This window comes from Equus quagga, chromosome 12 (genome assembly GCF_021613505.1).
Source record: "Equus quagga isolate Etosha38 chromosome 12, UCLA_HA_Equagga_1.0, whole genome shotgun sequence".
Taxonomy (NCBI): domain Eukaryota; kingdom Metazoa; phylum Chordata; class Mammalia; order Perissodactyla; family Equidae; genus Equus; species Equus quagga.
The window spans coordinates 97,398,644-97,423,684 of NC_060278.1; the positions used below are offsets into that span (position 1 = coordinate 97,398,644).

The window sequence follows — 25,041 nt, forward strand, 5'->3', positions numbered from 1 at the left end:
AGAACCAGACATGATTAAATGGAATAGAATAGAATAAAACAGGATAGAAAATATCGAGGCGCATTGCACAAATTAAGAATAAGTGTTTTTCACTAAAGTTTTATTTCAGATACGTGCACGTGTGTGTGTGTGTCTACAGGGTTGCAGAGAAAAAGATATTTCACCTGCAGATGGAGGTCAAAAAAGTTTCAAAGTCATTATTTTGGCATGTCTCCCCAACTACGGAGGATGGAATACTAAAAACGACATCTCCAAGGATGCCTTGCAGCTGGGCGGTCCGTGCGGTTTAGGTTCCACCGATCAGACGCACCTGTGCGAGACTTGGATGCTGGAAGGAAGCAGAGGCACCATGTCCCCTGCTTCTCTTTCTGCAGCAAATAGAAATAGAGCCTCAGAGCCGGGTCACTGTGTGGGGTCATGCAGGCTGTAGGGGCGCCCTGCACATCGACTGGAGGCCGTGTTCCCATCACCTGTGATGTGAACAGCATCCCCAGCCGTATGATGCCGCAGCCCTGCTGGACGTGTCGGTGGACTGTATTAGTAGAGATCTCAGTGTCGCAGCTCTGGCTCTTTGGGGGGTCCAGAGGCCAAGCATGGGGCATCCACCTTTTGGTGGGATGAGTTTCGCACGTGCAGCCTGGTTCTGGTTGTGGTGGCTTCTTTCTCCTCGTGGACACAGGCCCAGGTGGTGCATTCTGAGAGCCGGCTGTTTGAGAGGTGGCCTTCTGATTTCTTAGCTTCCTGATTATAGCAGAGCTGAGCTCCCTGGTTGAGCTCATCCTGGGGCCTCCTTCCAACCATTTTGTAAGAACCCAATTCCCCGTGTTTAATCTCCTCTGGCTTAACATATCTAGAGCAATGTCTTTATCTGTAATTAAACCCTGACTGATGGGGCCCCCAATTCAGCTCACATTAGTGCTTTGTAAATTAGGTCAACTTAGAGTTTCATATTTCTTTTTGTTTCCTTATGTACCCATTACTCAGATTCTACACAAAGAAAGGCCTAGAAGCTGACCCAACAGGCAAGAAAACTTTCTTCTGGAAGTGTAGGGGTGATGATGAAAAGATCGCAAACTCTTATTCTATATATTTTCCTTATCTTTGTCACCAAAGAAACAACGAAAAAGACAACCTCGGGGGTTTACAATCATTATACAGGATTTGTGTCCTCCAGACCCACACTAGCCGGAATTTGAAGAGGAGCACAGGGCAACAGAGGAGGGAGAAGAAAAGTCTGGCCCAGAAGAACTCCACAGCCTCACCTGCTCCTACCCCCCTGCTGGCTCAGGAGGGGCTGCCCACATTCCTTGGGCCGTGGCGCCGTCCTCACAAGGACATCACCCCAGCTTCTGCTTCAGTCTTCATGTCTCCTTCTTCTGGCTTTGGCTCCCTTGTCTCCCTCTTATAAGGACACTTTCGATTACACTGGGCCCACCCAGATAATCCAGGAAAATCTCCCCATCTCAAGACCCTTAACTTAATCACAGCTGCAAATCCCTTTTGTCCCGGAAGGTGACATATTCACAGGTTCTGGGGACTACGGCACGGACAGCTCTGGGGACAGCTCTGATTCTGCCCACCATGCCTGTGGTCCCGAGGGTGCTGGCTTTGGGAGACGTGGAGCCGTTGTGCGGCCTGGGGCCTGACGTGATTCTCCCACGCGCACTGGCTGTTACACTGAAACACGTGACAGGGGATATAGTTCTCTCTGCTTTGTACCTTCCCCTTTGGCCATAAACTTGACCCAGAGCAGGCTGCTGCCAGTGCCCAGCGCTTCCTTTCTGCAAGCCCCAGATCTGGGCTCCATGAAGGAGCCAAGACCAGAGACAGCAAGTCTAGCTCCAGATAGCTGGCCATTCAGCTAACTTTCACTGAGCGCTCACTGTGCCCCAGGCGCAGCATGGGTGCTAGACATCCTGCAGAGGGCCAGACAGAGAGCACGGCGCATACATCCTCGTGGCGATGACATGAAACACACCTGCAAGTAAGCAAAGAGACAGCTGAAGGTATAAATGCAGATGGAAGATAATAATGGATATGAGCATGATAAAACCCGTAGAAGTGATAAAACCCTTTGAGATGATGGATCAGGGGTCAGCAAACATTTTATTTAAAGGGCTGGATATTTCAGGTTTTGTGGGTCTTGCAGTCTCTGCCTCAACTCCTCAAATCTGCCATCGTTGCAAAAGCAGCCGGAAACAACGCTTAAACTAAAGGGCGCGGCAGTGTTCCCCTGAAGCCCCACTCACACAAACAGGTGGCCTTTGGCCCACGGATTGTCACTTGTTGACTCCTGTGATCGAGTGAAGCAAGGTGGGATGGGACAATATTAGGCAGAGTGGTCAGGGAAGGCTTCTCTGAGGAGGTGGCATTTGAGCTAATACCCGAATGATGCAAAGAAACCGGCCATGCCAAGACTTGAAAGAAGCGTGTTCCAGGAAGTGGGAACATGAGGGTGCTGCCCTGAGGTGCAAACCGGCCTAGTGTGTCTGAGGAGCTTATTAAGCCCATGCGGCCAGGGCAGTGGAGGGAGGGAGAGGCTGGGTCCGTCAGGGCTTTAGTGACCCAAGGTGCCTCACTCAGGCGCCTGGCAGGAAGGTGATCATAGTCTCAAAGGGCTAACTAAAGGGAGTTTAATGAAGGTCAGAGGTGGGGACCTGGTTAAGGGAAGGATGCTGATGCCTCCAGAGGCTAGCAATGGTGGAAGCTGCACCCTTCTGGAACCCAGGGGGAGCTGTAGCCATGGGAGGGGGGCCATGGCCAGACACGCTGTGGCTGTGGGTGACAGAATGTGACGTCTGCCGAGTAAGAGCCCAGAGGGTTGCAGGAATAAGTGTGCCAACCCTCTCTGCCTCCCCAACCTGGGATCGCCCGCTGCAGCCTCCCACTGGCTGGGCCCAGCTAGAAGTCAGAGGGCGAGGGAGCCAAGGTGGCAGATTCACAGAGGTCAGACTCCTGGGAAGAGGGTAGGCAAGAGAAGGGCGGAGAATGATCTGGAGGGAAAACCAGGAAATGCCAAGCCCACAGGGCGGGGAGTTGCGATTTTATTGAATAACTTCCATAGGGTTAGATTTCCCAGATAAATTACGGGTTACCCAGTGGAATTTGCATTTCAGACAAACAACAAATATGGGTTTAGTATAAGTACATCCTTGGGACATACTTCTACTAAACCCTTATTTATCTGAAATTCAAATTGAACCAGATGTCCTGTATTTTTATTTGCTCAACCTGGCAATCCTAAATGGGGAAACTCTGAAGGAATTTGAATCAGAGGAGTAATACAATCTAATTTAGGATTTAATAAATACCTTTATTTATAAAATCAAGAAAATTTTAGCTTACTGTAAGTTCAGAGGATTCAGGGGCACAAAAATAAGATCCAGGAGCGTTTGGACGCGTTTGTGATGCGAAGTCTCTGTCTAGAGGTAAAGCAGCGGATGCGGACGCAAGCCTTGACCAAGCCCCCAGCGGCCTGGAGCCCCGGGAGCTGTCCCCGCACTTGCGTGTCTTCTCTGCATAGTTCTTCTCTCTTCATCGAGGCCTTTTGTGCCCAGTATTTCATTCCTCCCTCACCGTTCCCATGTGGAAAGTAGGTCTCATTGATTGTTATCATATAGTCATTATGCAGATATAGAAACCAAGGCTCAGAGAGGTGAAGCAACCTACCCAGGATCACACAGGGAGGCAGCAGAAGGACCAAGGTTACAACTCAGGTCTCTGCGGTCCAAAGCTCTTTCTGCTGTGCCCCCACTGCTCTCTGTTCTTCCAAGTGTCCAGTGTGCAGTAGGCCTGTCTCTCCAGGCTGGGTGCTCGCTGGCAGGCCCTGCTGTCCGGAGCATGAAGGAGTCCCCTGGGGCAGCTGCTGGCCTTGAAGCCTGTCATATCTCTGCTGCAGCCGGGCGTGAAGGTGGCGGATCCGCCTTGCCTCCTGGGTGGGGAAGAAGGAGGCAGCGATGGTGTGGCGCAGGCGGCGCGCGTAGGCCTGCAGGAGGACCGTGGAGCAAGCCCCGAGCTGCAGAAGGCCCGCGGCCAGGGGTGCGGCCAAGCCGGGGCGTCGGGCGGGCAGCAGCGGGCAGCTGGGGGCCGTGAAGCGGAGCTCCCAGTGGAAGGTCCTGTGGGCAGACAGGGAGGGGCTCTCCGGGGGCGGCTGGTTGAAGAGGAAGGAAATGAAGCCCAGGACGGTGTATGCAGCCTTCAAAGAGGAGAAAACGGCCACGTCAGCAGACAGACAGACACTCCAGCCATTCCCTGCCCGCCCCCACTTGCAGATGCTCACAGAGCTGGACCGGTCCAACTTTCCCCGCCTTCATCTGCAAAATGGGCACGGAAGCAACTCCTGCCTCCTGAGGTTTGAGGAGGATCAAATGAGATCAGGAGTCTGAAACAGGCTTTTTGCCAAATAAAAGGTGCCATACAAATGCTATTTTCATTATACTCTCTTTGAGCAGAATACTTCAGAGAAAACAAATGAATGCTCGCAGGCATCCACGCTTTGCTGAGCCCTCGGTGAACACGGTAGATGTTCTATTCCATCAAATAATCACAATCCTATGAGGCTCAGCCCAGCATGAGCCTCGTTGAAAAGATGCGGAACCTGAGGTCACACAGTGGGTTACGTGTGGCCAGCCCAGGGGTCGGTCCCTGCAGGGCCGGGTCTCGGTATCCTGCTCATAAGTATAAGCTCTACAATTTCCACGGGGTGCTCTGGAGCCAGGAAGAAGGGTGTCCAGAGAGGAGGGATGTCAGAGGTTAATCATCTGAACTTGGAGGCAGACTTATTAGGCTGGATCCTGGTTCCGCCCAGGTTCTGCCCGACTTCTCCGTTAGACACAGTGCTGGGGGCCCATGGTACCTTTAGGGACCTATGAAAATATTCTATTTTCTTTTAAAATCAGAATAAAAATGAGTTTTTAAGTTGAGGAATATGTTTCACTCTCTAATAGGAATATATTTGTCATTATCCCAATGCTGTCATTAATATTTTTTACGGAGAAAGGCGTCCATGTAAGTAAATGTGCCTGGGGCCCACAAAAGTCACAGCACAGCCCTGCCACCCAGGTTGGATGAGTTTGTGCAAGTCCCCTAACTTCTCTGACCCTCAGTATCTTCATCGGTACAATGGCAATGATAGTACTTTCTATCTTAGAGGATCGCAGTGACAATTAAATGAACTATCTTATTTCATCAGTTCTGGGATTCTTTTTTTTTTCACATTTTAATGTCTTTGAGATCAAGATGTGTCTTCATATCAATATGACTTGCAACCACTTTCCACAGTGGTGCCAATTCGTGCTTGCTGAGAGGGTCAGAGGGTGCCAGTATCAATGCTTGCGGGGTGGGTATCTGCAGCTTGCGAGAAAATGCTGGAAATGATAATGGGGCGTCACCAGTGCTCGAAAGGCACAGAGAACAGTATTGGGTGAAAAGCCACAGACACTGACAGCGCGGCCAGAGTCACTCAGAAGAGTCAGGCTGGATGGGAAGAAGTTTTAGGGAAATCTTCACCTAAGTATTTCACTATGTGTCTTGCTATCTGTACATGAGAAAGATATGTTACAATAAATCTATGTTAAATAATAAATGAGCTATTTTTTCTAATTCTAATTGATAAGAAGGCTAATTGATTTCTAATAAGAACTCTGACAGAACGCTAAATGATAAGAAGGCATCGTGTCATGGTTTAATTGGTAGCATTTTCTTTGCTAACGATACGTAAAATGAGGACATGAATTACAATCAGTGTCATCTAAGATTTGCTGAAATACAGCAAATCAGGGAAGACACTTGGGACATTGCCACATTTCTTCACTTTGCTCTACAGTAAGAAATGCATTTTACAGCCCCTTCCAAGCACAAATAATATTGTGATTGAAGAAAAATTTCATAAAACAATGCATACCCTTATCACCTATAATATACTCTAATAATAGTCTGTTCTATTTCACTGGGAAAAAAGAAAAGCTGACCATGGCCCCTAGATTGATTAAGTTGATTTCATGCCGTTTGAAAAACACTTTCCTAGTCTATAATAAGTACTCAATAAATATTAGCTATTAGTATTATTAGCTCAGAGTCTGACACTTTGGTATGTTTTATGCAATGGACTTTTGTGTGAAATCTCAGCATTTAAAATAAAAAAAATACAAAGATTTGTGGCCAAAGAAAAGATTGAAAACCACGAATCTTGATGAGATAGTAAATATGTCCAATAGTAAATAGATAGCAAGTATTTTATATATTACTGTTAAAATAGTAAATATTTTAGGCTTTGCAGGCCATACGTACCCGTCGTAACTATTCAACGTTGCTCTTGCAGAGCAGCCACGGACAACATGGAAACAAATGGCATGGCTGTGTTCCAGTAAAACTCAATTTACAAAATCAGGAAGCCCGCAGGATTTGGCCCGTGGGCCGCAGTTGGTGGCCTCCTGGTCTAGCCTTTTCCCAAGACCCCTCCAGTCTGATTTTCACAGATATGAGCTATTAATAATAGCCAGTATTTATGAGCCATCTCCTAGGTGGCCTGGAGCTTACCAGGTCGTTCTAGAAACCATCACATTTGAAGACTCACAATAACCTTGTAGGGTCAGCAGGATTGATCCAACTTGTGCAAGAGAGGACATGAGGCTAGAGCAGGCCGCCACTGTGAATGGAGGGACCTCGGGGGCGAGTTATTTTAATATCTCTGGGTATCAGTGTCCTCACCTACAACAGGGGGTGAAAAGAGAACCCCTGTGTCGGGCTGTTGTGGGAATTAAAGGAGGCCACCTGCCGATGCCCCGGGGTCCCACGGCTTATCCAAGGGCTACTACCAGCAGGCAAGTACAATCCAACTGCGAGTCAAGCGTTTAAGACCCCCTCCCACTTCCCTCAAGGAAAGGACTCTATGCCCGCCTCTCCACCACCACACTTACCTCGTACTTGACTGTGAGCGTGACGGGCATGGCAGGCAGCTTCTGAGCCCAGTCCACGGCTGCCTGCGCCAGGAGGAAGACCACATGGTCCGTGGCCACCGTCACAGCTGTGGCCACCAGGAGCAGGGCCAGCAGCCCCAGCCTGAGGAGACAACTCAGTAGCTCCCTTGGGGACAGCCTGGGCCGGGCTGCCCGGAGCAGCCAGGCTGGTGGGGAGGCCAACAAGTGTGTGGCCCGGGCCTCGGCCAGCTGCTGAGCTAGCTGCCGCGTGGCATAGATATTATCAAACCGCAGGTCAGTCAGGTAGCGATGGAGGTACCAGGTCGAGTCCACCAGGAGGCCCAGCATCAAGAGCCCTGTGACCACCCGCTGGGTCCCCAGCACTGCCGCCCGGGCCAGGGACTCCAGGCCAGAGAAGTCTTCCAGGACCTGCTGAGTGACCCTGAGCATGTGAAGCCGGAAGGCAGAGCCATTGCCCAGGGCCTGGAGCGTCAGCCCCTGGCTGGTGGGGCCCAGAGCCCCGGATGCCTCGTGCAGCTGGTGAGTGGTGTTGAGCAGACTCTCCAGGGAGCCCTCAGTGACACATCTCAGCACCTGCCCGGCTGCGCCCATGTTGGCCAGGACGTTGGGCACCACGGCTACGGCCAGGGTGGCAGCGCTCCAGGAGAGGAGCAGGCGGCGGCCCTGCTCCGTGCCCAGGGTAGGCACACTGAGTGCAAACAGGCAGCGAACTGGGGTCACCAGGCCCAGGCCCAGGAAGACCACCAGGCCACAGACAATGGCCACCAGGGCCGAGGACCCCAGAGGGTAAAGTAGCGAGGACACCAGCCAGTGGTGGGCCAGACCTGCGGCAGCAGTGGCCAGGGAGCCGCACAGGAGGAGCTGGGTCAGCAGCTGCCCGAGGCTGGCTGGGACAGGCCGAGAGAAGGCAACCCAGGCCACCTGCAGCGGGGTGAGGGCCTTGCAGATCCCCCAGTGCCAGCATCGCCACCTGCACACAAGGAAATTGGGGACCTCTATCAGGAGGGTGGGGGGTGGCTGTCTGCCCCATGCCCCCACCCCACACACCCGTCAGCGGCTAACAGGCTCCACCCCTTTAGCCACAGGGGTGGGCACTCTTCCCAGGTGGGCCAATCAGAGTAACCCACCTCAAACCCACATGACCCAAGCTGAACCAATCAGAGACTTCCCCAGGAATATCCTCACTGGAGTTGTCAGGGGAGAGCCCAGTTTCCACGCAGTTCAGGAGGACGTGAGGGTGGGTGTCTGGGCTGCGTGCGTCCATAATTCTAGTTTTGTGAAGGCAACTGGCCCAAAGGAGGGATGGAGTCTTAGAGAGGGAAACACAGAGGAAAGAGAGAGAATGAGAGAGAGCGAAATAGGAGAGACTCTATTTCACTTGAATTCAGAGTCTTGCTTGGCTCACTGTGTGACCCCGGACTTTCCTTCTTTCTCGACCTCAGTGTCTCCTCTGTAATTTGCAGGGGAGGAGGGAAAGGGAGACTGGATCAGTTGATCTCCGAAGACCTTTCCTACACTATTGTCCTTAGACTTATTCACTCAACAGATATTTACTAAGCAACTACTATGTGCTAGTCATTGGGGAAAGAGGAATGAATAAAACAGATGAGCATCCCCCCTCCTAGATTTTACACTAAGGAGTGGTAACAGGACAGCAGGATGAGGTTCCTCCAGACGGCGTGCTGATGGGGAGGAGAGAGCGCTGAGGACGGAGCCCCTGCTCTCCAGGGTGAACAGGTTGGGATATGAAGAGGGACCAGGGAAGGGGTCTGAGAACGCAGGCCGTGCAGAGCTTGGGAAGCGAAGTAGAGAAAATGCTTCAAGAGGAAGGGAGCGATCAGACATGTCAAATGCTGCTGGCGTGTCAGAAAGATGAGGACTGAGCAATGACCACTGGATTTAGTCACGTGGAGGTCACTGGTGTCCTGGACAAGGGTAGCTTGGTGGCACGTTGGGCCAAAACCTAACTAGAACGGGCCCAGGAGAGACCAGAGGGGAAGAACGTGAGACGTGAGTGCAGACAACCCCTTCAAGTCATCCGTGCAGTAAAGGAGCAGAGAAGTGCAGGGGCAGCTGATGGGGGAAACGGACCAGGAGAGTTCATTGAAGACGAGAGAACGCTCGCGGGTTCGCTGATGCGACATCCAGTCAGAAGGGGGGTACATAGAAAGCGGGGCTCGCTGGAGCCACGTCCTTCGGTGGGTGGCAGGAGGCAAGACCGAGGGCACAAAAGGTGGGGCTGGTCTTAGAATGAAGCAGGGGCTGTTCATCCTTAATAGCAGGTGGGAAGGCAGAGGAGATGGGCACAGAGGATCGCAAATGGACAAGCGAACTGTGGGCACTTATATATCACTACCCCATCTGATATAGAGAGCCATGGTTAAGGGCGTGACCTCCAGATGGGCTGGGTTCAAGTCCCCACTTCACCACTCACCATCTGTGCGACCTTGGTCAAGTTTCTTAATCTCTCTGTGCCTCAATTTTCTCATCTGTAAAATGGTGCAATGAAAGTGGTACCTCATAGGGTCATCTTGTGTCTGGCACATAGTAAGTACCATGTCAGCTCTTGTCTGTCACTAGAGCATCAACTCCCTGGGGCAGAGACTTGGTCCCTTGGATCACTGGCGTATCCCAAGTGCCTGGATTAGCATCTAACACGTAGTGGGCGCTCCATAAATATTTATGGACTGTAGTATGTTGGCGTCCGTTTGCTCCTGGTAGCAGGAAGTGAGGGCAGCCCTGAAGGTGAGGATGCTGGAGGAGGTGATAGAGGCTGGAAGATGAAGAAGGTATAAAATAGTTCTCTAGGAGAGCGGGAGAGTAAATGAACTAAGGAAATGGTACAGGCCCACAACTAGAAGGACCTGCAGCTAAGATATACAACTATGTATGGGGGGGGCGGGGGGGAGGTTTGGGAAATAAAAGCAGAGAAAAAAAAAGAGACAGGCAACAGTTGTTAGCCCAGGTGCCAATCTTAAAGAAAAAAAAAAAAAAGAAGTGCTACAGGTGCCAGGCAGCATTGAGGACCCACTGAGGTCAGAGATGATAAATTCAGGCCTCGTCATTGTCAGGAGACCAGCTGCCACGTATCGAGTGCTTGCTGTGAGGGGAGCGCAATAGCAAGCCCTCTGCAGGCATTTGCTCATTCAGCTCTCACAACAGCCTTGTAGACGTTATTATTCCTGTCATTCTACAGATGGGGAAACTGAGGCTCAAAGTGGCGTGGATTTACCCAAGGACACACAGCCGGGGAATGGCAGAGCTAGGCTCATATCATCGTGCCTGACCACTGACTGTTTGCTTGCCCGTGGCTCCCAGTGTCTGAAGTCCCCAGACCTACCCGGTGCTGACGAGGCTCTCGGCTGTCCCCCGAAGGGCTCTCATGCTCCCGGAATAGCGGCAGATTCGGGCAGACGGACTCAGGCGGCGATGGGAAGTGGAGAGGAAGTGTGGGCAATTGGGTCCTCTAGGACTCAGGAAACCCTGTCACTTCTGCTTTCCCACCCTTAATTAAGCCCTCCTGGTCACCTCGTCCCGCCCTGCCTGGGCCCACCTCCCCCACCTCCCTGGGGGTTGGGTGGGCTGCCACATTCTCTTCCGGGAGGGCAGGCAGGAGCGGGTGGAAGGTGGGGAGGAGAGAGAGAGAGCCTTTTCCAAGCACCGTCTCTAATCCTGAGAGCAGAAACTCGGGCCTACCTCCATTTTACAGAGGAGGAAACTGAGGCTCAGAGAAGTCACGCAGCTCATTAGCGGTAGCGCCAGGACTAGAACTCTGCTCGGCTGCCCCCTCCCCCCGCCCCCCACCACAGCAATGCACCCTGGAGGAGCCTGACCCCAGCTCTTCCGGGTGGGAACCCACAGGAGACCAGGGGACCTCTGTTGAGACTCTTTTCCAGCCGTGAGTGGCCCTGGTCTCCCTCCCAGCCCTGCCTGTCTTTAGCCTGACATGGACCTGGCTTCAAAGCACAGCTTTGTCCCTCCCTAGCTGTGTGACCTTGGGCAGGGGACCTCATCCCTCTCAGCTCAGTTTCCTCCTCTTACTAAAGATTAGTGCTAATGACAGTTAACACGCATTGAGCACTTGCTATGAATCGGGCATTCTTCTGAACAGTTTCTGTTCCAATTCACTGAGTCCATACTTCCAACGACCCTTTGTGGTAGGGACTGTTCCTAACTCCATTCTTCAGTTCAGAAAACTGAGACCCAGAGTGTTAAGTCCCTTAACCAAGCCGCTTAGCCAGTAAGAGGTAGAGCCATGATCGTACCCAACAGTCCCGCTCCAGAGCCCACTGGTCAGCCGCTGTGCTCTGCTGGTGCGGAGGGATGGATTCACAAGACTCATGGTGGCCTTGTGACGCCCTTGGCTCTGCAAATGGGAGGCACTCGATCAGTGTGACCCCCCCTCGTGCTGTGATGCAGGCCCACGTCCACATCCTTCTGAAAGCCAGGCCCTACCCGGAAGGCGCACACATCTCCCTCAGCCTCTCTGCGCCCCATCACGGCCAGCAGATTGCCTCCTCCAAGACGTCTCTCCTGGGCCGCCAGCCCCCAGCCTGCAGGATGGTCCTTTTGAGTGGGGTACCCCTGGGCCGTACTCCTGTCTCCCCGTCATTTTCCCTTATAAGGACGGATTGCTGGGGTCTCTTGCTCAGGCCTGAAGGAGTTATCCTGTGGCCCAGATGGGGGAAGTGACGTTCTCATAGTCACACAATTGGATGACACACCTGTGGCCCTCAGGGAGCCTAACACACTTCCCAGGCCCTGAGCCCCTCCAGGAAGCCAGGCCAGGCTCCACATCCGCCAAGAACTGGGCACACCGAGGAGACCAGGAGCAGGAAACGCACGAACCTGCTGGGGCGGGCCAGCCAGGGTAGGGAGCGAAGCTGGCCCCGTGGAAACAGCAGGGAGCTGCTGCATGTGGACCAATAAGGGCCGCTTCTGCTTCGCCCCAGCTGAGGGTCAAAACCCCTTGAAAACGAGGCTCAACATGACTAGATTTTCCAATTTTTCCAAAGCTGTCATTCCCATTTTTATGTAACAGTCTCTTAGTTTTTAAAGTCAGCATTTAAAAAAAATGAAAAACCATTGTGCAGGCCAATCTTTACAGGTCTGTGGGCCAAAGCCAGCAAGGGCCACCAATTTACAACCTCTGCAGAGGCCTCGGTAGGACTGATGCAAGGAATGCCTGGCTGTTCCTCTGAACCACAGGGGCCCTGGGCTGGAGGCAGCAGATCTGCACTTGAATGCCAGCTTTGCCACTTACTATGCTGTGTAACCTTAGGCAAGATACTGTCCCTCTCTGAACTTGTGTGTACTCTGCTATAATGAAGAGGACATTAGTACCTACTTCTTAGGGTTGTTTGAGGATTCAGGGAGATAATCTATGTAGATGCCCAGTAGACAATAGATGCATGCTCCTGCCCTGTGCCTCTGACCTGGGCTGACGGCTCTGCCTGAGTGACCCCAGGCTGCTCAGACCTGATTGTACAGGCCTCTGTGATGCCCACTGGACCAGATCCCCAGCCTGGGTCCCATCACATAGGAGACTCTAGGGCACTGTGCTGGTCAGAGGGGGGCGGTCCCCCGAAGACACCAGCATTTGCCCAGTTTCTGCTCCAGCCCCAGAACTGCTGGATTGGTTAAGATCTGATTGGTTAAGAATCATGTCGGGCATTTCCTGAAGGCTTCTGTGGCTGTGTAATGTTTGGGAAGATGGGGACATAGGCAGGCGAGGAGCAGAAGCTATTTCTGGCTTTCCTCAGAGCATGTATGCAGTCACTTCTGCCTATATAAGGCTGGCCTGTCTCCAAGGCCCACGCCCTCCGGAAGGGGCTTCTGAGTGACCTAAAATAGAACCAACTCTGCTGAGGGGAATTTCTGGAAGATTCAGAGCCATGAGACAGAACAGGAAGAGGAAGTGATAAATCTTCAGACCTAGAATCATAATCAGAGAGCCACAGAATGTTAGAGTCATGGAACTGTACCGCCTGTGGGTGTCGAACGTGGCCACCACCCAGTCAGTTGGAGAACGTGGAGACGTGGCTCGAGTCTTATCAGAGAGGCTACACTATCTAATGGACATGGCTTGTGAGCCATAGACGTATTTAAAATTTTCCAGTAGCCACATAAAAAAGTAAAATTAATTTTAATATTCTACTTAACCTAATATATCCAAAATATTATCCTTTCAACATGTCATCAATATAAAAAATTATTAATGGGATATTTTTACATTCATTTTTTTTTCTTAAAGATTGGCACCTGAGCTAACATCTGTTGCCAATCTTTTTTTTTTCTTCTCCCCAAAGCCCCCTGGTACATAGTTGTATATTCTGGTTGTAGGTCCCGCTGGTTGTGCTATGTGGGACGCCACCTCAGCATGGCGTGATGAGCGGTGCTAGGTCTGCGCCCAGGATTTGAACTGGTGAAGCCCTGGGCCGCTGAAGTGGAGCGCGCGAAGGTAACCACTCGGCTACGGGGCCAGCCCCTTTACATTCATGCTTTCCAATCTCAGTTTTTAAAATGTGGTGTATGTTTTATACTTAGGGCACATCTCAATTTGGACTGACCACATCTCAAGTATTCAACAGCTACACAGATCAAGTGGCTACTGTATTGGACAAGGCAGATACAGACCATTTCCATCATTACAGGAAGTTCTACTGTAGCCCTGCTCTAGGCCATTAGAAATGGACCTTCCAGATCGTGTAGCTTGGGAGTTATAGAATCAAATGCCTTCAGCGGCCAGGAAGGCAACAGAGTCAAATGAAGAGAGTCAGCATAAGACATTAAGGAGTGGTGGGGACTGTGACAAATAAGAACATTCACACTTCAGCTTTCGTTCTCCCACCACCACTGCTCAACTCCAAACACTTGTTTCCAGGTAGCAATGAGGGTCCCATATTGCCAGCTCTCCTGGTATTTTCTTTTCCAAGAGAAGCCTAAGTCCAGATTTTAATGTGAAATCTCCTGAATTTTAAATATTAGCAATCAATTAATAGTTTAAAACTCATGGGCGGGAAGCAAAAAAAAAAGCTGACTGTGGGCTGGATGCAGACCTGGGGACCACTAGGTGGCAAGCTCTGATTCGGTCTAAACCTTCCACGCCATGTTGTCTCAGTTAGCCTCTCCAGACCCAGTCTCTACCCTTCTCCTCCCTACCTTGAGCCCCCGGAGCTGGACGTGGGTGGACTGTGGCACAGGACTCCCTTGCATTCTGGCTTCTCTTGGTGTGATGGTTAATTTTATGCACCAACATGTCTGGGCCCAGATACTCAGTCAAACAATATTCTGGATGATTCTGTGAGGATATTTTTGAAGGAGATTCACATTTAGATTGGTGGAGTTTGAGTAAAGCAAATTGCCCTCCATAACGTGGTGGGCCTCATCTAATTGTTGAAGCCCTGGCTAGAACAAAGGACCGACTTCAGAGCAAGAGGGCCTTCTGTCAGCAGGCTGCCTGTGGATTCAAACACAACCCTTTCCGTGCACACACGTCCTGTTGGTTCTGATTCTCTGGAGAACCCTGACCAATACAGCTGGGTTTGGCCGGCGGGGAGCCCCAGCAGGAGGCGAAGGGAGGGAGGAGATGAAGACCCAGGGCCGCTCCCTCCCTAAGGAGTCGTCAAGGGCTGGACGTGTCCCAGCTCCCTGAGGCAGCTGTCCCTCGGACCTCGGGCCGGGACGTGCTCTCCATGACCCCTGGCCACCGGGGCCTGTGCTTTTCCTCGTGGTTTCCCCAGGTGACCCTCTGCCCACACCCTGTGACTAGACCCTTTCCTAAGCTTTCCTCAGATTAGCTAGTTTAGGTGCTGTCTCCCTCCTTTAGAGATCCTGACTATGCACTGCCATCTCTCAGATGCGGAAACCACAGTCCAAAGCAGTGAAGGACCTGCTTAAGGCGGTACAGCGTGTGAGGGGTGGAGCCGGGAGTCCAGGGGGCTTCCTGAACCCCTCGTCCACTGACGTTCATTCCACCTGTTTTTCCCGTTTACCGTCACCGCTTCCATTCCTCTGCCCACCCGGCTCGAGGTACTTCTGTCTGCCGTCCGTCCTGGAACGTGCGGTGTCTAGCCTGTCATTCTGTGCACCTGCTGTCTGTCACTTCTACACGTTGCTGTGTTTTCCACAGTGTGCTTCCTCTGTATTTTACTTAAGTACCCCCCACCCCCAGTAATGGTCACCTAGGTGGCCTCCAGCTCCTTGATACCTCAAACAACAGTGGCATGAATATCCTGCTACGTTGTCTCCTTAGGGACCCATGGGATCATTTGCTGGGCTATAAACCAGGAGCGGGATAGGGTCACAGGGAACCAGATAACGAATTCCCCGGGTTCCTGCCACAGTGCTCAGCAGGCTGATGGTAACAGTTTATCATCTCGCCAGCAGAACACGACTGTTTCTGCTTGCTCCCATTTCACCCTCACTCGTTGACCACTTTTCTAGTGTTTGCCAGTCTGATTGGCATATTGTTGAATCTTGGTTTAACTCGCATTTATCTGATGACAAGAGGGTTTGAGCATCTCTCTACAAACCTGCTGGCCACTTAGACATCCCTTTTCAGATCGGCGTGTTCATATCTCTCCCTCGATTTTCTCTTGGGTGTTATGGTAGAAGCCTTCCCAAGATGGCGGCCAACCATCCTCCGCCTGCGTGGATGCCACTCCTCCCATCCAGGAGGGGAGCCCATTTCCCTCCCCTTGACCCAGGCTAACCTTGTGGCCTGCTTTGACCAATAGAAGGGGCAGAATTGACATTCTTGGACTCCCTAGCCCAGGCCTCGAGGGCCTTGGAGCTTCTGCTTTTGCCTTCCTAGAAGCCCACTGTCACGTAAGGAGGTCCAGGCCGGACTCCTGGAGGAGCCACATGACCCTAGAGGGTCCACAGCCATCACGGACATTCCAGCTCCAGCCAAACTCGCAGCCAAGTGGCCCCGGCCACACTATGTAGAGTGGAGACAAAATGAAACGCAGAAACGTGAGCCAATAAATGGCTGTGTTTGAAGGCCCCGGGTTTTGGGGAGACTTATTCCACAGACACAGGTAACTACAACAGGTTTTTTGTTGTGTTTGCTTTTGTCTCTACCAGTTTTGGGGAGCTCCTCGTACATTCCAGACATGAGTCCCTGGTATATTTCCAATGACTCTGCCCCACCCCTGCCACCTACACCTCCCACATGGCTGACTCCTTCTGCTCTCATTTCAGTGCCGCCCCCTCAGAGAAGTCCTCCCTGACCAGCCCGGCTGAAGCAGCCTCTCAGTCAGTTGTCACATCAGCCAATTTCAGTTTTGTCCCAGCCCGCACAGGACGCAGAGTCACTTCACTTGTTTACCCGCCTACTTTGTCTCCTTGGCTAGAGTGTAATAGAGTGTAATTCCATGTGGGTGGGGACGGTGACCCAGCATACAATCAGGGTCTAACGAAATATTGTTGAACGAATAAATGGAAGAACGAATGAACAGAGAAATGAACCACACAGACTCCAGATCAGAGGGTGAGATTACTTCCTTGTAAATTCTGGCATCAATTCATTTATCAAATATTTCCTGAGCAATTACTATGTGCCAGAAACTGCTCTAGTACCAGAGTTACAGCCCTGAGCAAAATAAAGTGTGTATTCTCCTAAGTTTATATTCTAGAAGGAGAGAAAGTTAACAGATAAGAAAACAAACGATACAGTGTCCTGACTAAATACTAAGAAGAAAAATACAGCACTAAAAATACCAGATGCCCAGGGAAGCTCTCTGGGGAGATGACATTTGAGCAGAGACCTGAATGAAGTGAGGAGACAGGTATATATTTGGGAGCAAAGTGTTCTAGGCAGAGGAAACAGCCTGTGCAAAGGCCCTGAAGCAGGAGAGTTCGAGTGTGTGGCTGGAGTGGAGCAGAGGCGAAAGAGCAGCAAGGAGGAGAGGTCAGGGAGGACGATTCTGTGGAACCTTCAGCTCAGGAATTTGGGGCTTTGAAGCTCTTTTATGTCCAGAAAGGGAAATAATCTCCAGGCACAGTGTTGATTAACATTCTTTATTTTATAGCCTTTTCAATCAGAAGTATTTGAAATCATGATTCATCTGGTTACGAGTCCCACGGATTTCTCTGGGAATGAACTCCCCCCTCCCCCGTCCCACAGAGTGCGCCCCACCGCCACGGGCTGGACCTGTGACTAAAGCCGGAGTGCTCACGCGGGAAGCAGAGAAGGAGCTGCATCTCACGCTCAGCCTCGGAGCCTCTCCTCTCTCCTCCGTGATGCGTCGTGCTGTACAGAGGACAAGCCCAGGCCGGGGGTGCTGCCTTCCCAGGCTGCACTGCTCAGAGGCGGAGGGAGGGGAGACGGGAAGCTTCTGGGCCCCTCAGCTGGTGCCTTTTCCTAGGCTAGGCCAACGCTGGGCCACTGGTTCCACAACACTGCCTGAGCGCCCGCTGGGCCCAGAGCTGTGCAGTTCAGGTAATTCCGGATGCTTCTGCCTGACATGAGGAGGGGTATCACAACCCTCTCGGAGAGCCCCACCAGCCGCAGCTCCGAGGAAGTCGCAGCTGTCCCCACGCGTAGAAGAGGACATCTGCCCACTGGAGAGACTTCACCTGCAGGCCACGTGCAGGAGGGCCTGGCTGGAGGGGACATGGGTCACCCTCGAGAAGGCGGGGCCCAGGCTGGCCTGACCCCAGAATTACGGCCACAATGAGTCAGATGAAGCAGGAAAATCCTTGAAGGCTTGAACAGAGACGTGGGCTGGGGCTTGGAGAACTCCCCTGGTGTGCTCGGGAGCCCAGAGAGGGAGCAAGCAAGCTCGGCCCGGTCTCCACATCCTCAGGAGGTCATCGGTGTCCCCCACCCCCAGCCCAGTCTCCAGGGATTGAAAATAAGTCTGGCTGCTGGGTATCAGCGGGGGTAATATTCAGACAACTGGCAGAGAGTGGGCACCAACCAAGCAGACACACGTGGGCTGTGAACAGCTGGGACAACTGGACTGGAACACGGTCGCCCCCAAGGAAGATGATCCCTAAGGGCAAAGTGGTCTCTCCAGAGTGGAACCTAAAGCTGTGCCCATGGGGATTGAGGGCCTCCCATCCCAACTGTTCAAGACAAACGCCATTCCAGATGTGCTTATTGTTGCTGAAATTGGGCTCTCTTGCATACTAACTACATAACAGTTCAGAGATATAGGAGCTTGTTTCTCAGGCAGTAGATGTGAGAGATAACTGGGCCCTGAACTGCACAAGAGAGAAGGAGAAGATGTCCTAGATAAGGAACCTGTGGGCCCAAGTGGACCACTGCAGGTCACCCTTTCTTGCTGCATACTGGATCACAGAAAAGAATTGCTTGATCATCCTGAAGGGTCTTAGCAGCAGGTGATGGCAAAAGCCTTTTGGGAGGGCCCAGCCCAAAGAGAGTCCCTAAAGGGGACTCAGAGGGTCCGGAATGTGTCATTGGCCAAGGTGGATGGCAGTGCTGTGACATTGGCTGAGTGGATGTCGGCCCACTCCGGAAAGGTGCCCAGCTGGAAGATGGTCTGTGCCCAAGTGTTCATGGCCAAGCTGAGCAGCAGGACGCCCATCAGGTTCATCAGGAGGCCTGTTCGCACCTGAAATGGAGCCCAGATGGAGGGAGGGTCAGCTGGGGGCCCCTCAGACAGACGGGAAAACCCAGGCTCGGAATCAGGAAGTCACTCACCCAAGATCTCACAGCTGGGAAGTGATGGAGCCAGGACCCACACCCAGGTCCGCTGATGCCCCAGAGCCTCCCACCTTTACGCTGCCCAAAGAGCTGCCAATGTCCCCATTCACTGAGTGGTTTCGAGGTCCCAGGGATCATGCCACGCAGTTGTCATAGGATTATATCATTTAACCCCGAAAGCAACCCTACAAGGGTTATTAATATTATCCCCATTTTACAGAAGAGGAAACTGAGGTTCAGAGAAGTTGGCTTACCCAAGGTCACAGAACTTGAAAATAATCTGGTTTGGTCATTAAACACCATCCCCCCCGCCCACACACACACTCATACACGCTGCGTGTCCAGGTAAGGCTGTGCTCGCTTCTTGGGAAGGATTTTCCTGCTGGAGATGCCGACCTCTTTAAGGAGGTGGAAGGAGTGTGCCCTCTTGCTCCTGTCCCAGCCGACGTCTTGGACCACTCAGTCAACCTTGGACTGACGATCCCCGTCTCCTGCCCGGGTTCTCTGGTTGCCCCACGTTAGTGCTGCCCCGCCGTGAATCGCACGGGGAGAAAGTCACTCCCTTCTCCATTCCTCTTTGAATCTATTGCACAGAATGTCTCCCTTAGGTGCTGCCATGCCCTTAGCACTTTTCTCCTCCTTGACAATTGTACCTTTTTAACAAACAGGGGTTCAGAACCTTCTCCAGGTGACTGTTAGCAGGAGAATGTAATTATTTTGCTTTTTTTTGCATTTATTTTTAGACTTACCTTCTATGGCATGCAATACCAACCTTCCATTTAAACTTTTCTTTTTAAGTCAGAAAATTTTCTTTTTAAATATTTGTATTTAAGTTTTTAAAAGATGTAAGTTGACTAGTAAAATTGTTAAACAGATATTACCATGGATGGCTCATGGAAAGGGCATAAACCATGAAGGCACGATGCCAAATAATGAAGTCTGGGAACTGCATTGCGCTGTCCGGCCTCCCTTCTAGAGGGTCTTAAAGCCCCTGGCAACTTTGGAGGGAGAGAAGGAGACTGGCCAAAGCTTTCAGGGAGCTGGCAGGAGGGTTTGGTCTTCCTTTTCCAGGATCCTGGCTCACAATGCCTGCTTGGCCCCACATTAGTTACTTTAATTAACACCTGCGTCGTTACTCTCACAGGAGTAAAACCTACAGGTGGGCACGCCTGCTCTGACCAGCTGACTGCGGGGGGCTCGGCCATTCCTGCCTCTCTGGGCCTCCTCGTGCCCCTCTGCATCTTTCTGCCTTCCTCAGCACCTCTCAGCATGTCCCTCATTTCTCTCACTGTCTCTCTGTTCTCAGAATCTGCGCTATGTCTGCATTCCTGCCCCTCTTACTGTCTTACTGCCTCCCAGCTTCCACACCCGTCCCTCCCCACTCTGACAATCACTCCACTCAGCAGCCAATGCCATCTTTTAAAGGCAGAGGGTAGATCACATCATTGCCCCGCTTAAAGCCCTTTAAAGGCCTCCCGCTGTGGTTTGAATGACACCCCGAGCCTGTGCCCTGCATCGCCCCACCCTACTCCCTAACCTCGTCCTCCCGACTCTGCAGTCACACCAGCCTCCTTGCCCTGTGTTCCCAAAATGCACAGAGCTGGTCCTGGCCTCAGGGCCTTTGCACTGGCTACCCTCTGCTTGGGGTGCTCTCCCTTTTTCTATGCAAGGCTGGCTGCTTCCCATTATTCAGGTCTCGGCAGCTCCTACGTCACTTCCTCGGAGGGGCCTTACCTGCCTGTTCCACGTAATCTCCCCTCACCCATCCTCCTCTTCCAGCCCGCCATGTTTTATTTCCTTCATAGCACTTAGCAATATGGAAATTTACATCATTTAAAAAGATTGCTGTGCTTGTTTACTGTCTGTCTCCCTCAATAGAAGGCCACCCTCTTGGAGGTAGATGTTCTGTGACCCACTATCCAGAACACAATGCACTCAGCCGACACCCATGCAACAGAGGAGCTCATGCAACAGAGGACCGAACAAGTGAGTGAGCGTCTGTCTCCGACATCTCTGCTCTCTCTGGTGCCTGTGAGCTCTTTCTGCCTCTCACTCTTGTTCTCTCTCTCGCCCCGTTTATCCTGCGGGCATCTCTGAGTCTGGAGGGCCTGCATCGTGAATCAGTTAAGCAGGTCACTCTTCTCAGTGGCACCAGCTTAGGGTTTGCCTTTCCTGAGTGCCCCAGGCAGCTGGAGGATGGGAAGAGGTGCAGGAGGAGGGAGGGAGGAGCAGGACAGCAGGGGAGCAAAGGGGGAGCAGGAAGGCACTGCCCTGTGACTGAGCCCTGCTGAATGTCCCCACGCGCAGCCTGCGGCTTCCGCCCCCTCCCCAGCAGGCCAGGCACTGAGGCCACCCCGAATCACAGGGGGTGGTCCACTGCTCCTCTCTTCTAAAGATTCTGGGCACGGCGCAGCTGGCCACACAAGTGAGAGAGAGCGTTGCCCAGAGTGAGGGGGACGCCCCTTGTCCCAGAAGCCAACGGTGGAAGGCAGGCCCTGCGGCAGTGTTTCCTGAGGTTCTCTAAGTGGGAGAAGGACCCCAGAGTGTTTGCTAGAATGTGTCTTCCTGTCCCACTGAGAGCGACCTATGCAGAAATGGGGGGGACTCCTGCCTAGATGCCTTACCCACCACCCAGTGTCCACCCACCCCTCTGGGCCTCTGTCAGAAAACGCCCAGACTCACCATGTCCTTGACCAGCAAGTGTCCGGAGGCGAAGGCGATTGAGTTGGGGGGCGTCGAGACCGGGAGCATGAAGGCGTAGGAGCAGCCCACCGTGCCGGGGATCATCAAATACAGGGGATGCACTCTCAGGCGGATGGCCTGGGCCCGGAGGGGCGGGAGGACCGAGACAGAGACATACAGGGAAACCACAACAAGAGACAGAGACAGACGTAGAGACGAGAGACGAGAGACAGAGACACGTGGACGGTGATTGGCAGAGTGAGAGAGAACAATAGGAACAAATGAGAAGGCAGGTTGGTTTAGAGACACGCAATGAGAAATGCAGCCAGAAATACAAATACACAGAAAATAGAGATAGAAATACGCAGAAATAGAGATGGAGAAGAAGAGAACCAGACCAAGGGAGAGAAGGAGAGAACATTCCCAAGGTTAGTGCCATTCCGGGGCCACCCTGCAGGTTCATCAGGGAGGACGGGCTGGGGAGATCTGTCTAGACGCTCCTTGCCCACCAGTGCATGAGAATCACCTGGAGGGATTAAAACGCAGATTGCCGGCCCCGCTGCCCCGAGAGCTGCTGACTCCGCGGTTCTGGGGTGGCTCCAAGAACGTGCTTTTCTAACAAGTCCCGAGGTGATGCTGATGTGGCTGGTCCAGGGACCACGGCTCTAAAAGTCCCCTGCCTGGTCCTCCTCTCAGCGAGCCTGAACAGCTGGCCTCCGGCACGTTTTGTTGCAGACTCACCTGGTTTCAGAGCTACAGAGAGCTCACGATAGCGCCCGTTGGCAAGCATTTCCAAATTCGTAAGACTGTGCGGATCAAGCGAACATGTCTGTGGGCTGGCCTCAGTCAGTGGGCCACCAGTTTGTCACCACCCCCAAATGACATATGTATTCGCCTGCAATCCACGTTGATCAGTTCTCCAGCATTTTATTTAAGATAGGACATTTTTGGCCCCTCTGGGGAATTTTTGCAACTCAAAGCATATAAATTTTCTCAAAAAGAACTAAAATCACCCCCTTACATATCAAATGTTTTGATTTTGATTTTGATTTTTATGATGAGCAACATTTAGAAGAATGTGCCGTTTGCTCGCGTCTTCTCCAGCAAAAGTTGCCCCTGCAGACCCCGCTGGGTCTCTCCCTCCCCTCCCCATAGCACCCCATGGCACCCCATCTCTCTCGATTGCCGGGTCCCCCAGATTGTGGGGAGGATGTGATTGAATCCAACCACACTTAGCAAGGCAAGGGGACCCCGCCCCACCCTGCCGGCGGGACTGTAAAATGGCATGGCCACTTCGGAGGGCGATTTGCCCATGTCTGACAAAATTGTACATGCGCATGCTCTTTGATCCAGCGATCTCAGCTCCAGGAATTTACCTAGAAATAATAAAAGGTGCACAGACAGGGAAGGTCCAGGCAGCACTGCTGGATAGCAGCAGAGCTGGAAACAACCTAAATGTCCATCCGTAGAAGACTGCTTCAGAAAATCGACAACCATCCACCCATAATGGAATGCTCTCCAGTCAGTGAAGAAGTATACCTCTGTGTGCTAATACAGTGTGATTTCCCTTATAAATTGATGCATAACAAAGCAAACAAGAAAACAAAACCAGAGTGGTTCAGATAAGTGTGCCTGGTTTAACACTGTTTGCATGCAAAGCATATGCTTGCAACACTGAATTTCATTTTATCAATTTTGGATTCTATTGCAATCATCATATGGTTTGGCCTTCTTTAATCTATTTCAATATAAAACCATGCTGATAGTTTCTAATGCTAATCAGTCTGGAAATTCCCGGGATAGACTCTGCGTGCCCGTGACCTATGCTTCGTTTCACCCGATGCTGGATTCAGGTTGCTCTGCGTCTTTCTTTACCTGCGGGATCGGGGTCTGGCTTTCTTTCCTTTGCTCTCCTGTTTGGTTTCCGTGTCAGGGTTTTGCTAAGCCTGTACCTGGACTGAACGGCCTTCTCCATCTCTGTGCTCTGGAGTGCTCAGTAGGAGCTGTCTGTTCCCTGAATGCTGCTGGCTCTCACCTTCGCCAGTCCTCTGGGCCTGGTAGTTGTTAGAGCAGTGGTTCTCAACTGGGGACGATTTTGTTCCCCCAGGGGACCCTTGGCAGTGTTGAGAGACATTTTGGATTACCACCAGTTAGGGTGGTGCTTTTGGCATTCGAGGAGTCAGAGATCAGGGACGCTGCTAACCATCCTACAATGCACAGGACAGCCCCACAGAGCAGAGAATTCTCTGCCCCAGTGTCAGCAGGGCTGAGAACGCCTGCGCTAGAGCGGGCCGGGGCTTTGCCTGCCGTGTGAGATTCTCCTGTGGTTATTTGTCTATTCAGATTTTCTACTTCTTCTTAATCCAAATTTGGTAATTTGTATTTTCCTAGAAAACTTTCCATGTCACCAGGGGTTACTTTTCCCAAAGGAAGGAATTTGGTGCACTTTGAAAATATTTACCCTATTTATGCATTTCTTAAAGAAAGATAAAATAGTGTTTTTGAAAAAGTCATGGTTCTGACACTTTCACGCATTTTGGGAGAGAGCAGTGACCACTGTAGCCCCTGATGGAGCTCTGGGTGGCGGGGGAGCCTTTGTTGAACCTGTGTCCGGGGAAGGGTGTTCCTCCCCACCCCCCAGTTCCCCATAAGGACCCTCACCAGCTCCGCCAGGACGGGCAGGAAGATGATTATAGTGGCCGTGTTGCTGGCAAACTCGGTGAAGAAGGAGATGACCACGGTGATGAGCAGCACGGCCAACACGGGCGGCACGTTCTCCAGGGGGTGCAGCTGCCCGCCGATCCACGTGGACAGCCCCGACTCCTGCGGAGGGCAGGAGACAAGGTGCACCACTCCACTCCCCAGCCCACCCCCAGCTGCCACCCCTGAGGGCTGGGCCCAGGAGGGAGGGTTGGGGTCCTCACAGGGAGGACAACCGCATCCCTTCACACACAGGTCCACTGAGGTTCCCAGCGGGCAAGTGACCTGCCCAAGGTCACACATTTGACCCTGGACTTAAACCAGCTTGTCTGCTTCTTGAACTGCTCCCTGCTCCAGACTCTGCAGGCCTGGGGCTCAAACTATCCACTTGGTCCTAGCACCCCTAGCTCTAACTTGAGAGGGGAGAGGGGAACTGGCCCTCTCTGATAAATCTTCCTGTTCCTCCAACGATGGTTACTGATTACAAAAATACAATCATTTATACAAATATTAATCTTATAATTATATTATATATCAACACACATCAAGTGTATAATATATATACAAGATATACTATATATCAGATAATATAAAACATGTATCAGCTATATATCAACTACATTATCAATATGATTATGAATAATAAAGATATTTATGATCAATAATAAGGATGATTAGTACAATGATAACACAAATATTGCCATTATCGACACTGTGTTATTTATTATCCTAAGAATCGCCATTACTGAGGCTCTAGGGGTTGCGGGGCACCTGCATGCGTATCTCCTGACTCCTCTGAACCACCCCATAAGGCAGCCGTTCATCCCTGTGTTACAGAGGAGGAAACTGAGCCTGGCAAAGTTTTTGTGACTTGCCCGCGGTCCCCGAAAGTAATGACTGAGGTGTGTTCCACACTCGGGGCGGGTGCTCCTGTCAGCTGACGTGCTCCCGCAGAGCTCCCGTCCCCAGCACCTCCCTCTGGACACGCCGGTCTGTCACTGCCCCTCTTCATGAAGAGCAATGCCCAGAGCTGACCGTAGCCCCCAG

At 51.9% G+C, this 25,041-nt stretch overlaps 2 protein-coding genes across 5 annotated transcripts in view; both read right to left on the reverse strand.

The window, feature by feature from the left end:
- Positions 1-422: 422 nt before the first annotated feature.
- Positions 423-10,325, reverse strand: OCSTAMP (osteoclast stimulatory transmembrane protein). The gene is given in 7 exon segments (XM_046679823.1): positions 423-1,978; positions 3,346-3,583; positions 3,585-3,694; positions 3,696-3,838; positions 3,841-4,195; positions 6,918-7,908; positions 10,279-10,325. Coding segments are annotated over 6 exon segments (1,692 nt in total). The 5' UTR covers positions 10,323-10,325; the 3' UTR covers positions 423-1,978; positions 3,346-3,534.
- A 6,619-nt stretch (positions 10,326-16,944) lies between these two features.
- SLC13A3 (solute carrier family 13 member 3) overlaps positions 16,945-25,041 on the reverse strand; it is a 76,912-nt gene continuing 68,815 nt past the window's right edge. For 3 of the 4 annotated variants that reach the window (XM_046679831.1, XM_046679832.1, XM_046679833.1), the window contains 3 exons: positions 23,956-24,117; positions 21,295-21,432; positions 16,945-18,520 (listed from right to left, as the gene is read on the reverse strand). In XM_046679831.1, the coding sequence (XP_046535787.1) occupies positions 18,344-18,520; positions 21,295-21,432; positions 23,956-24,117 (477 nt within the window). In that variant the 3' untranslated portion in view covers positions 16,945-18,343. Of the gene's footprint in view, positions 18,521-21,294; positions 21,433-22,481; positions 22,671-23,955; positions 24,118-25,041 lie in introns of those variants that run through there. The other variant, XM_046679834.1, reaches the window with a different exon arrangement.